At 34.4% G+C, this 14,075-nt stretch overlaps 1 protein-coding gene across 3 annotated transcripts in view; it reads right to left on the reverse strand.

The window, feature by feature from the left end:
* Positions 1 to 1,738: 1,738 nt before the first annotated feature.
* Positions 1,739 to 14,075, reverse strand: part of HBS1L (HBS1 like translational GTPase) — a 125,448-nt gene continuing 113,111 nt past the window's right edge. For 2 of the 3 annotated variants that reach the window (XM_072643403.1, XM_072643406.1), the window contains 3 exons: positions 9,742 to 9,842; positions 5,109 to 5,253; positions 1,739 to 2,411 (listed from right to left, as the gene is read on the reverse strand). In XM_072643403.1, the coding sequence (XP_072499504.1) occupies positions 2,400 to 2,411; positions 5,109 to 5,253; positions 9,742 to 9,842 (258 nt within the window). In that variant the 3' untranslated portion in view covers positions 1,739 to 2,399. Of the gene's footprint in view, positions 2,412 to 5,099; positions 5,254 to 9,741; positions 9,843 to 14,075 lie in introns of those variants that run through there. The other variant, XM_072643404.1, reaches the window with a different exon arrangement.

Consider the following 14,075-nt stretch of genomic DNA (forward strand, 5'->3'; position numbering starts at 1 on the left):
TAAGGTGAAGATCTATGTATGCAGTTTCATGTGGAATGAAGCCTATTTTTCTGCTCTTCATGGAAATGTTCATGTTTGCTGAAAACTAATTTTTTAACATTAAAAAATGAGCAATGTATACAAATTTTGAAAACACATTCACATATGGCATAAAGGGGAAAAATTCCTAATGATTAGAACTACCTGAAAGTACAGATGATTTCTTCAAAAGAAATCTTCTTCATGCAAAAGTGGGACCAATAGCTAGGTGTTTTGTAGTGAGGATGGATCAGATGGCTCCTGAGAAATTTTTTGACTGTGTTCTCTAATTCTCAGTAAGTGTATAAGTAAAAATGATGTCATGGAAAGCACACTGGACTGAGTTCCACGTCTAGATCTGGCATTTACTAGGGGTTTTTACATTTAAGGTACGCACTATTTGCCAGTGAGGGAGGCCATATGGAACTCCGGCTAGGAATCTGAGAAGGCTGGTTAGGAAATTCTTCTTTATAGCTAATCTGAATCTATTCCGCAGCTTCTACTTGTTGCTTTTTGTTTTGTCCTGGGGGGCCAGGCAGAACCAGTCCAATACCTTGTCTACATGATCATCTTTAACCCTAAATGAGTATCCTAAACCCCAAAGTAATCTCTTTTCCAGGATGAAGATCTTCAATTTCTTCAAATGACTCTCATACAGCACACCCTCAAGACTCTGAATCATTCTGGCTGCCCTCCTCCTCTAGACACATTCTAGATTGTTAATGCCCCTCCTGGTGAAATGTGGTACTCTAAATTGAGGATGTTATTCTACATGTGGTTCCATTACGAAGGAGTGCAGAGGGACCTTTCCTTCCCTTGTTTAAGTCAGTATACTTCTTTCCTGAATCCTAAGACTGCATCAGATATTTTTGCCATATTATACCTTGTAACTGAATTTCTAGTTCACTAAATCCATTAGATCTTTTTCACATTGGTACTGGCTGCAAGAGAAAAATATGATTTCCCCTGGAATAAAAAGGATTGATTTGCCCCAAGATATTGCCATGTATCTTACATTCTGAATGTTTTCAAAAAAACTACTTTCTAAAGCATCTTTGCTAAAGTTAAAAACCTGAATCTGTGGGGTTTTTTTAAAAGAATCTTTATATATTCTTTATAAAGTCCAAAACGTATGCAAATTATACGTATATAATGATCTTCACTAATTTACGCATATTGGGATCTGGAAGCTTAAAACTTTTACATTCATAACACCTAGTTCTACTTATATGGTATTTGCAAAATTGGCAAGAATGTTTAGGTTACTATGAAGCAACCACATATAGAAACCGATTTCAATCTTTAGCTTACTCAGCATATACTCAGGTCTGATATTTCATCACTAATATTGCTTTATCAACAATAAGCACTCACAAAAGTAACAGTTACCCGTTATAACTCTGATTCTCCAAGAAACACATCAGATTAGTCTATACCGAACTACATAACGGTGTGGCTTTGTTCTGTTTTGTTTCTAAAATAGGATTTGACTCTCCTTAAAAATACAGATTTTAAAAAACTAACAGAAATTGGTGAGTTAGAAAAATGGATCTGGTCATTAATCCAAGGTTTTCAAAAACAGGCTAGCCTTGTTCTACTATTCTGAGAATGATTAAGAACTCATTTGAAAGTTCCCTACAGAAACATAATGTAGAATTACTATTAAGTAAAGGGTGTACAAACTTCCAATAATTTCTAGGAAACAAAACACACTGTGCTGTTATGCTCAAACCAGGGTCACTTTATTATTTACTTGTTTTACATTTCTTAAATAATATAGTCACTATAGAAGCAGCTTCCACTAATTTCAAATTAAACATTTTCAAATTTACTTTGGTGGGAGATGCATTCTTGTGCTCAACACAATATGCCTTTCTCTGAAAAGTCTGGAAATTCTTCTTCAGTCAACTTGGGGAAAAAAAGATTCAAGTTAACTTTTAACTACACTAACAGCCTAATTTTAATTTAGTCAATCTTCCTAAAAGAATGTGCAGTAAATTCACAAATCAAAAGAAAAAACTGTAAACATTCTGGTATTTGGCTGGAAAGACTCCATTTCATGATGATTTAATATCTTCTAATACATCTTTCTGATAATTTCCATAACTCTTGGTGAGCCATACCCATCTAACTAAAATTTCATAGGGAAAATATTTTTGAAATGAAGGTGCAATGGTGGCATTCCCTTGTCAGTTGGCATTTTGTCTTGCAGGATAAAATCTTAATACTTCCTAGCAGTCTACTGCAGCTTAAATTTCTCTCCCTCATTTTAAAAGCTCAAATGTATGTTGTTTCTTTAACTGGAGCAACAGGATTCTTTAAAAACAGAGGTCTAGTTGAGTTATGGCCTTTGGTTAGAGGATAAGGTCCTGATTCCACTGTCATTCTTTTATCTGAAAAGAAAAAAGTACAGTTACTAAGATTTAATTAATCTTACAACAAAATTTAGAACTACAAGGAACAAACCTGACATACTGAAGAGAAACTTTTCATCCTCCCCACAGAGCACAATTTCTATCTCTGATTTTTCTACTTTTACACTTCTCAGTTGATTTCATTACTCCTTGCTAAGTTTTAGATAATTATCTCTTAAAGAATAGCATGATATATAAAAGCAAACATATTAGATTTTTACTCCATTCACTCAGGACTTCTGCATAAGCCCAAGATCACAGAGATAATGTGTGGCCAAAAAGGATTCAGAGTCCAAGTCTTCAAGCAACAAGAAACTAGACAATTAGCTTTGTACTACATTTTTGCTGGCAAAAAAACCAAACCACTACCAACCCTATCAACCATTTGTGAATGAAGAATATTTACAAATTTTCATCCACAGAATTATAATTTTAGATTCATATCAGGAACAAACATTAGCTTGAAATTTTGAGAAGGTATGGTATTTTTTTTTAAAGGCAAACAGAATGGAGTAACGAGAGAAAGCAGATAGTAATTACTTAAAATGTTAGTTTAATATTAAATAAATGAAACTACCTTGGACTTGAGTCTAAATAGTTTGTTTTTTTTTTTTAAATAAGATCTAGGACTTTAGCCATTTGGAAATGCTACCAATGCTGATTAGCACCTATTTTGCAGCTTAAAGTCTTTGAGAACTGCCTGAGGCACTGTTAAAAGACCTGCCCAGGGTCTCAGACTCACACATGTGTTAGAGGTGCTCCTAAGCTCAATGCCAACTGTCTATCCACTATGCCATGGCTGGATCTTCATATATCACACAAAAGTTACTGCTTTTTAATTGCTTACCCAGGGAATTCTCAAATAGTCTTGCAAACCCAATCTATTTTTGTAATGGGATACACTGATATGATCATCGATCCAATGGAACACAAGCATGAAAAACCCTTGACTCCATAAATAAAACATCTATTCAGTTTGGCTAAAAAGGACGATCTGAGGCAATAATGTACTGGGAAAAAAAAAACAAGACTAGACATCACACCAGAAAACCTGAGCCACTAAGATTCAGCTTGATCACATACAGATGAATGACCTTGGGCTTAGGTACTCCCCTTCTCTGGAATTCAGTTTCTTTCACATTTGTAAAATGAAGGGTTTGGACCAGATGATCTCTAAAATTCTTTCAAGTTCTCAAATTCTTATTATTCTATGGCAATTTAATTTTTTTAACATTTAATTTAGTATATTTATGACTCTAGGTAATGAAGTCCTATCCAGATATTAAAGGAGCCATGCCCCTGGGTTCTCACAAGCTATGGAGGTAGAAAAAGCTAATGAGATCACCAATTTAGAGCTGTTAGGAACCTCAAAGATCACATAGTAGGGTCATCTCTTGATCATGTTAGGACTAGTCTCACTAAATTCAAAATGGCTCATCACCAAGTTGGCAGCAGTGTGAGCAATTATTTTGGCTACTGTAATAATCTCAATCCAGTAGGTTCTCAACTAGCATTGATAGAAGAAATAGCAACAAAATAATTGATCTTTGAATTATTGAAAAGATAGGCTAAAATAATTCATGGAATCTTTGGAGTCTTAGAAAAGACTAGAATATGCTGAATTTAACTTTGCTGTTACTTAAAGTTCTAGTAAAAGCAGTTATTACAATTAGTTTAAATGTCATAATCTTCAACGGAGCTCTGAAATCATGAAATCCATTTTTAAAAGTTAAATTTGATTTTCAAAAAGTCATAATCCTCCCAACATTAATATTTACTATCATAACATGAGGAATTTTATTTCTCTGTGTGTGCTGTGCTTCTTTTTTCAAGTGTTAGGCCTTGCTTTTCATAATTTGATTTTTCCTGAAAAGTTACATAGCCTAGAATCACACAATGTTAATTCTAGCAAGGATCTCTGAGAGTATAGCCACAATGACATGGGTCTACAGTTAAAGAAATGAAAGCCTAGAAATGAAATGACGATCAAGATTACATAGCTAGTTTGTAGAAGACTTGAGACAGGTCTCCTGAAGAGGCCACTATTCTTTCTGGTATACCATGCAGTCTCTGGAAGGACATGTAAAAGTATATTGTAAAAAATGGAATCACATATATCATTTGAGGCATTTTATTTTTATTACTATATTTCTGCTCTTTCTATGAATGGAAAAAAATTATATTTCAAAAATAAGAGAGGATAAAGCTATTTATTTCTACCAAAAGAAAAGTACTCCTGTAAAATAAATAAGTCATTCCTTAATATATGAGACTTACAGGCTTAGATTTTGTGTTGAATTACATGTCTAACATGTCCTATTTTCAAAACATTTTCCTTAAATTAAGAAAACAGAATAATTCTTAAGACTATAATTTCATGTGCTCAATCTGGACAGACAATTTAAGGACAAAGCTATTTTGAAATTATAAGGTTTGGCCTGGAGAAAGTTTGTTTTCTCTTTCTTTTGGTTTATATGTCTGAATTTGCTCAATGGGGGAGGGGAAACAGTAGAAGGGATAGATGAATTTTAAAATATTTGGTATTTTAAAATAAAAATAATAGACTAAGGGAAGGAAAAATGAATTCAGGGATTCTGTGCTACTGCTAAATCCCCCATTTTCTTTCAACCTCAGTATGGACATGTTGAAGTTAGTGCCATAACCACATTACTGTACCTCAGTGACAACACCTGCAGCTATCGTGGAACCACTGTAACGCAGCATGAATCTCCCCAGTTCTTTAAAGTCTTTGTATAATTCAAGAGCGATAGGTCTTTGTGTCTGCAGTTCTACTAGAGCATTCTGGCCTTTAGTCAACAATCTGTCAGAAAACACAATCATTTGGACACATAACATAGATATTTACAAATAGAGTAACATAACAAAGAAGCTTTAAAAAAAAATTAAGCAAAACCAAGGTTTCATAAACTATAAAAAGACAAAGAAAATCTTTTAAAAAACAAATATATACAGACATGTAATTTTGGATCAATTATAAGAAAGCTATTAAACCCAGAAACACTAATTTGTACATATTTTCCCACTGATGTATATAAATACTTTCAATATCATTAGAATGCCTTTTCTTCAGGGATTATTACAGTCAGGATCAGGTAACAGCAGCCTTGAGTATACTAAAAATACCTAAACAAGATGATGTTCGGTGGCAAAGAGGCATGCTACCCACCATCAGGGCCCTAGGCAAAATTAAAAACTAAAATAAGTTTTTCTTTGATACTATCACCTCCAATGTCTATAATCTCTCATAAGATGCTGCTTTCTGGCTACCTAATGCTGCCCCTGACCCCTCCGCAGCTTATCCAAACCAGCGCTTCTCAGAAGTACCTTTTTACCTCAGATCAAAGTCTCATTTAATAAATAAATAAACTCCTATAGTTTTAATAGATACCAGTTAAGGATTAAAAAGAAAACAACCTAATTATCAGGCTAACAGAATTGATATCAATATGTGAACTACTTCACAGGCTTAAATTTTCTTGGACAATGACTTTCAAAAGAAGTTTATTAGGCCAAATAAAGTTCTTCCAGCTAAGAATGTATGAAGAAAGAATTTGTATGTTCTTACAGGTAAGAATGTTTGAGCAAAGGAAATTCCCGGTTTCCCTCAACCATTCCATGATGTCATTCCCTCCCATTGTTGTGGTGCCCAAATTATATTACCAAAACAACCAAAGAGCATAAGAATTCATAGAATTTGGAGATTTTAAAGATCATTCAGTCAAATATTTTCATTTTATTGATATGGAAACTGAAATTCACAGATGTTAACTGATTTGTCCAAGATCACATGGCTAGTACATGAGAGAAGCAGGATCTGGCCTTCAGAGGTAACATCACTTCTAAAAGACTTACAAACCTTAAGACACTATATCCATTTTTAAACTGCACAGTGCTATGCTTAAATGTAGGTTATTATTGAAGACTGGTGAACTCTACATGCTGTAGCAAGTTGAATGAATACAGAAAATATGCATTTAGAAAAGACTAAAAGTAAGCACCTGATTTAATTTCTTAACTCTCTTTGATGACTACATCAGCTTTTAGCAAAGAAAGGTAGAAGCACTATAATTCTGGGCTTACTACGACCAGTCAAGAAGTAATTGGTGAAATGCACCTGAATATGGATATTGCAAAAAAAGTGACCATCAACTTACGTTCAAGTGTATCATGGAAAGGAAGGGAAGGGAACACTGGCTCCAGTCAGCCATGTGCCCCAGACTTTGGAAAAACAGAATACTCTTTACAATAACAATATTGTAAATAATAATTTTAGAAGACTTAGGAACTCTGATCAACATAATAACCACACACAAATTAAGAGGCTCCATTTCCAGATGACAGAAAATAATTTGTTTTTTCTTTTTGAACATAGCCAATGTTAGAATTTGTTTTGTTTCACTCTACTTACTTGTTACCCTCTTCCCCCCACCCTAAACAAATAAACAAACAAAAAAAGAACAAAAAAAAAAAGATATGCACTAAGTCTGTAAATAACTAAGAATGGGAGAAATCTGAACAGTGTCAAGAAGTCAAGAGTGCTAAATGAACTAAAGCTGAAGAAAAGGTAGATTTTAATTACATTCAAAATAAGGAACCAAACAAGGAATGGAAAGAATATTGCTTGGAACAATCTATATGACACTAGGTAACAGAAGGAAGTAGAATTACTTTGTTCCCACTTTGCTTCTATCTTCCTTGCTAAGTAAAAAGATCTTCAAATATGGTTAAGAAAGATTGCAAGTCTGAGAACAATGAAAACAAAACAAACCCTCTGAAAACAAGAAAAACAAAAGGACACCCTAGCTACTTTAAATAAGTAAGTATTTATATCAATTCTACTACAGAGAATTAAAATAACTCACAGATGTGGTCACTAGAAGGCTGAAGAAAGACAAATGCTAAACTGATTTTTGAAAAGGGAGAAGCTATATGTCTTTAATTGAAGCAACCTCAAAAATCTTTACAAAGTAATAATTGCCATGTTTACAGTGCTTTAATATTTACATAATGCCTTTATCTAAATTAGAGTTTATGAGCACTCAAAAAAGATTGAACATTACAAATCATATTGTGCTAAGAACAAGTCATGCCCAAATGGGATATTTTCACTATTTAAAAATATGATTCAAAGACTGGGAGATCTGGAGAAAATCAAAGATAGCTTACGTTGATTTCAACAAGGCATCAAATTTATCAAAACAAAAATTTATCATGACATCATTAAAGAAAAGAAGAAAAAAGTAGACTGGATGATAGCAGAAGGATTTACAATGAAATAACATGACTGATTAACGGAGTCATGTTAACCCGCAGGCAAATGCTCCACAAGACTGCTTTATGTTCTATTCAACATGATCATGAATTTGGATAAGGGATAAAAACTGTCAGATGACATAAACCTTAGAAAGTCATTAAATATGTCGTATATCAGAAGCAATACTTAAAAATAACTGCAGAAGTTAAAAGCTGGTTAAAATTAACAAAATTACATTATCCTTATTGTATTTCAAGTGCTACAATTAGAATAACTGTCTTCTGAACTTTGGATCAAAAGGTTAACTGCATACATGTTGAGAATAGAAGATTTGGTTGAAAAGTGGCTTACTTGAAAAAGACAGGGTTTTTAAATTAATTCCAAGGTTAATATGAGTCAACAGCCTGACACAGTTACCAAAAAAGCTAATATGGTCTTAAAATGTATCATCAGGAGTACTGTCCGATTTAAGTGAGACCCACTTAAATGAGATACTTAAGTGAGATACCTTACAGAGATCTGACATCAACCAGGGCATTATGTTTAAGTTCTTGGCATTGCATTTTCAGAGGGATGCTAACAAACTGACAATTCTCAAGAGAACTGTGAAGAGGAGGCAGCAGAGGAGCACAGGATCTGTAGTTTGGACAACCAGTAGGGTTTCAATCTTAGCTCTATGAGACCTCAGGCAAATGAATTAAGCTCTCTGGGTTTCAGTTTTCTCAATTATAAAATGAAGAGACTGGACTATATATGACTTCTAAGGCTTCTTCCAGAACAAAAACTAAGATATGACACTATGTATGTCATACGGGGAATTGGAGATGCTCAGCCTTAAGGATTACATAATTGTCTCCAAAGGCTGTTGCGTGGAAGGTTATGCCAGAAGGCAAAATTGGAGATTATGATGAAGGAAGCAAATTTTCACTCAATATGAAGAAAAATTTTCTAATAATCAGAGCTGACCCAAAGTAAATGAGAAAGTAAGCTCCTTCTCATTAGATGTATCAAGGAAAAGTTAGATAACCCGCAAAGTGTTTTTCAACTCTAATATTCTGTAATGCAAAACCAACTACAAATGCCAGTTTCTATACTTCTACTAGTTAGCTTCTTTCTTTAAAGTGATACTTTCCCCAACAGAAAATAGAACAGGTATCCTTCTCAAATCATTCTAGAAAAGGATTTTGGTCCAGTAGGTTTCCATATAATATGATCTAAAATAGGAGAAGGGGAATGCTCCCATGACATGAAGTGATTAGGAAGACCAATTATTGAGTTTCTGAACATGCCTGAGGGTCACATTTCTGTAGAAACTGGACATTCCTAGAAAGACTGCAACACCTAGGACTTGATTATGAGGAGGAAATAATCTGTACCTTCTCTCAGGAATAGTATGTCTTCAGAGTACAAGTTTTACTACTAAATAACTGCAACTTCTCCAAAATGGAATTTTATCTTGGCAAGTGCTAATCTGTAGCCAGAATACTGGGGAACAAGGCCAAGCCAAGAACAGTAGTTAAAAGACTACAAGATCTTAGACCAGCAAAGTCAATAAACTCCAGTGAAGCGGTCATGTGGCTTACAAAGGAAGGAGAGAGAGGGAGGGAGAGGGAGATGGAGAGAGGGAAAAAGAGAGGGAGGGGGTGTGTGTGGGTGTGTGTGTGTGTGTGTGTGTGTGTGTGTGTGTGTGTGTGTGTGTGTGTGTGTGTGAATTCTACTGGCAAGGATAATACAATTTCATCTGAAAAATTAGTGATAACTGAAACTTTAACACAATACATAGGATTTAATACCATCTAACACTATACATTTTCAATTTATTCTCAGAAATAATCAATGTGAAATTTCACTAGCATTTCCAACTATATAAATTAATAAGAACTTACTATCAATTTTTTTTAAAATTAATGAGAAAATGGTTTCTAGAACTACTGCTAATGTATTCTACTTACTATAAAGAACAATATTTTATAAAACAAATCTAAAGCACTATTTACATTACTTGCTAGTATTTCCACATTGTGAAACACTCACTTGGGTTTTTTCTTTGTGACTTCGCCAGTGCTTTTGTGTAGGACACTAATCAATCTTCTGATGGTAGCAGGTTCACTTACAGTTTGATAGTGTAACAGCACCTAAGATAAATTGAAGAACAATTAAAATATGCTACATAGCAGTTCATCATATGTCATCCTATACCATATATTTTAGCACATGAATATATTTAATTTTGCATTTACATGTGCAATCTTACATTGTTCTCTAATTGTTTGAGGTCTGATTCTTGTGTTCAGTGCACATACAATAACATGCTTTATCCAGCATTGTTGGAAAATGAGAACAGAATAGTGAAACTTTGGAAATTTAGAACCATCTTAGAGATCAAGCCTTCACTGTATGAGATGAGAAATTACAACAGTTCTTACATGTCCTGATTCCCAGTTTAATGCTCTTTCCATTTTATTATGTTCTTTTTCCTCCTCATTCAATAAATATTTACTGTGCAGATGGAACTGTGTAACACATGCAAAGCATCACACACTTCCTTGCCTAATTCATCTTCCCCAACATAATCAAAAGTAAAAATGAGTTGTAGATATACTGTGTGCCCAAGAAGATAATGAAATCCATAAAGAGAGATTCTTCTGACCTGTAGCAAAATAGTGTCCTTTAAATGGGCTGCTTTTCTGGACTAGGCAAGTCCAGTGCAAGAAGGGATACTGCAGATGTAGAGAGGAATGACCACAGACCCAGGGGTATAAATCCCTGATTCCCTGAATAGTGGCATCAAAAAGATACCAAAGTCATGTAAAATGTTATACATAAGTGAGTTTCCAGATAACTAAAGTTTTACCATTTAACATGGAAAAGTTATTTCTTCTTTAAAAAAAAAAACCTCTCTAAAATGTATCAGATGTATCACCTCATCTTTATCAGAGAGCACACAGTATAAATTTAATTCTATTAAGACTCATTAAGCATTGACTCGCAGGATACATTTTTGGATGACTCAGACTCACATTCACACCAGTTAGTGTGATATGCTATCCTATAATAAGACCCTAAGTCACTGAGTTGTGATGGGTGTTTTCTCTCAAGGCAAGTAGACCCAGACTGTTTACTCTGCTTCTGGTCACTGTTACTTCTCAGAAAATATCAGATTCTATCAAGAACCTCTGTCAAACTCACTGCTGTTTGCTACAACAAAGCAGACAACCAAGCTACCTTCTTTAATTCAGCAAAATTAATTTTATATACAATTCTCTCCTCTGTCCAATATATCCTTTATACAGCAGCTGCCAAAACAATCTTCCTAAAGCAAAGGCCTGACCATGTAATTCTGATGCTCAAAAATCTTCACTAGTTCCCCTTTGTCTCTAGGATCATATACAAACTCCTCAGCTTGTCATTTAAAGCCAATTACAACTGGACTTCCATCTTTCTTTCAAGTTATTTTATACTAACCCGTTTCACACTCTACATTTCAGTCAAGCTGATTTATAGCTCCCCAAATGTGACATCCCATTTCTTGTTCCTCTCTGTCTTTACTCAGGCTGTCCTCAGGTTCAGGACGTGCTCCCTCTCAACTTGTACCCCCCCCCCCCCCCATGAACCTGGGTATTTTTTTTAGCCTCAGCTCAGCTGGCATCTCCTCTGTGAAATTTTTCACTCATCCAACACCCATGCCCAGTTGTCAGCATTCTCTCCTAATTACCTTGCATTTATCTATCTGTGTATACGTGAGATCCTTTCAGTAGACTATCAGTTCCTCAGGGCAGAGTCTTTAATGCTTGTTTTTAATACTCTAGCACTATCTCAGTATCAATGATGTCACGGGCATTTAGTAAATGTTTATTTAACTGAATTTTAAATCAACCGTTTAGTCTCCCACAGATTTTCCATGTAAACTTAGGGCAAATCATTTTACCTCCCTAGGCCTTGATTTTCTCACTTGAATCAAGTTTGGATAGCAGACTAGAAAGAAAGAATCACTTACAGGGTTAAGACTGACTTATCTGAGAAAAAGCTAGAACCAGGAAGTGAGGGTATCAGGGCATAGTACAGGTGACAAACATAGCCACATCTTGTCAGACGTGTAGCTGTAAGAATTTAGAATATGACACTTAAAGGTTTATCATGTAGCTTAAAAGAAACACAAGCCCTAATCTAGGTGGATGGCAGGAGTGGTTTTCTAGTCAAGAATGGATGGTTTCTATGTTGACAGAGGGGTATATACGTTGTCGATTAAAACATACTCGATCAGGAGTGGAGAACCTGTGGCTTCAAGGTCACATGTGGCCCTCTAGGTCTTCAAGTATGGCTCTCTTACTGAATCCAAAGTTCACAAAACAAATCCCCTTAATAAAAAGAGTTGCATGTGAGGACCTAGAGGACCTCAAGGATACAAGTTCCCCACCCCTGTACTAGATAACCTATTGTCTCTTAAGAAAAATATCATTTTATCTGAACTCAATCAATATGAAGTACATTTTTTCATGCACCTTTTTCCAATTACAGGATCCTCCAAATGAAAGAGACCTCAGAGATTATCTAATTCCACCCATATCTTAACAGGAATCTGTCTACAACATCCAGTACTCATTAAACTTGTTTGGAAACCTTCAGGGAGCCAACAACTAAATAAGAAGTCCATTCTACTTTTTAGCAGCATTACTAAGGGTTTCCTTACAATGAACCAGAATCTACCTCTCAGCAACTTCAGCCCACAGTGCCTCTAGGGCCAAGCAGCAGAAAAATCTAATCCAAATACTTAAAGAAGACAATTATATTTCCATTCCTCCCACCCCTCTAAGTCACTGGTTACTCTAAAATCAACAGAGAAGGATGAACTCGTCTGATTCTAGATCCCATTTTTGGAAATATATTTCATCATGGTATTTGTGCATATGTGTCATTCTTCGTACTAGACTGTAACCTCTATGGCAGGAGGGATCAAATCTTAGCTATACTTGTAATGTTCCTGTTTCTAAGACACAAAACTTATGTTCAACAAATGCCTGTTGAATTTATCGTTAAATATAAATTTGGTATATGAATATGAATGAATAATTCACATTCATAACATATACATATTTATAATATTATTATATTTTTAAAGTTTAAAAGGCTTCCCACAAAACCATCTTGTATTGTAGTGCAAATATCAGATATTAGGTGACCTGCCCAGAACCGTGAATCTGGTTAAGTGACAATGCCAGAACTTAGCTTAGGGGTCTTATGATTCCAAGATTAGAGCTCTTACCATTATATTAAAGTAGAATTCGATTAAGCCAGTACTTTAAACTTTCGTTTCATAATTAAGAATCTACAGCCGACAGGAAGACAGTATTACTATTTAGAGTAACAACTGACCTCTCTATGGCCTTTATTGGCAAATAATGCTGCGAACTGCAATCCACAGAATTGCATGAGTAAAAACATTTAGTAATTTCTCAGCCCTTTTCACTCGCAGGATACACCGCTTTCTAAGAATGAGTTGAGCACCAGAAATAAGTAACTTGCACTTGCTCAGTCATCAATTTCTCAACAACGAATTTTTCAATTCAATTCAATAAAAGTAGAATTTATTGAAATTTCCCACATCACATATTTTCAATGAAACGAAACTATTTTCACTCTGACTTTTCTTGGAGGAAGTCCATGACATGAGAGAGAATTACAAAGTATCATACCTAAGTCATGCTCTACATTTATAGACAATTTTTACTAATTATGATAATGGCATGTGAAATAAGTAAAGTCCATAAAAATGAATTTTTCTTACTTAACCTCGAAGATCTATATCTATATCTATATATGTATATTAACACAAACATACATATATGTATTATATGCAAATAAATACATTATAAATTTGACGATATTCCATCTTGACCCACAAATTACAATCACTAATTTAGTATTGAAAACCTGCTGACAATGCTCCCTTATTTTCTTCAAACCTGTATTAATAGGTGACAGATTCATTTATGTTTTCCAAATAATAAATAATTTAATCCCACTGAAAGTCTTTTATGAGATATAAAGCTTGACTAAGGGAGAAAAAAATCTTGAACTAATAATGTAGGAGACAAAGTAGAAGAAATCTTCTAGAAAAGTACCTGGATTGATCTTGTACGCTGTCAGTGTTGGTGTTATACCTTAGAGAACTGAACTTTCAAAGAAATATAATAACCACAAAATATGGTTTCTATAGAATTTGTCATTTCTTTGTTATAAGAAAAGACCAGTTTAAAGATTTTTAACTCAGATCTAAAGAAATTTTACTGAGAATCCATAACCTTTTACTTTACTATATAGGGTGTCTCAGTCAACAAATATTTATTAAATGCCTACTATATACCAAT

Source organism: Notamacropus eugenii, chromosome 2 (genome assembly GCF_028372415.1).
Source record: "Notamacropus eugenii isolate mMacEug1 chromosome 2, mMacEug1.pri_v2, whole genome shotgun sequence".
In the NCBI taxonomy this organism is placed as follows: domain Eukaryota; kingdom Metazoa; phylum Chordata; class Mammalia; order Diprotodontia; family Macropodidae; genus Notamacropus; species Notamacropus eugenii.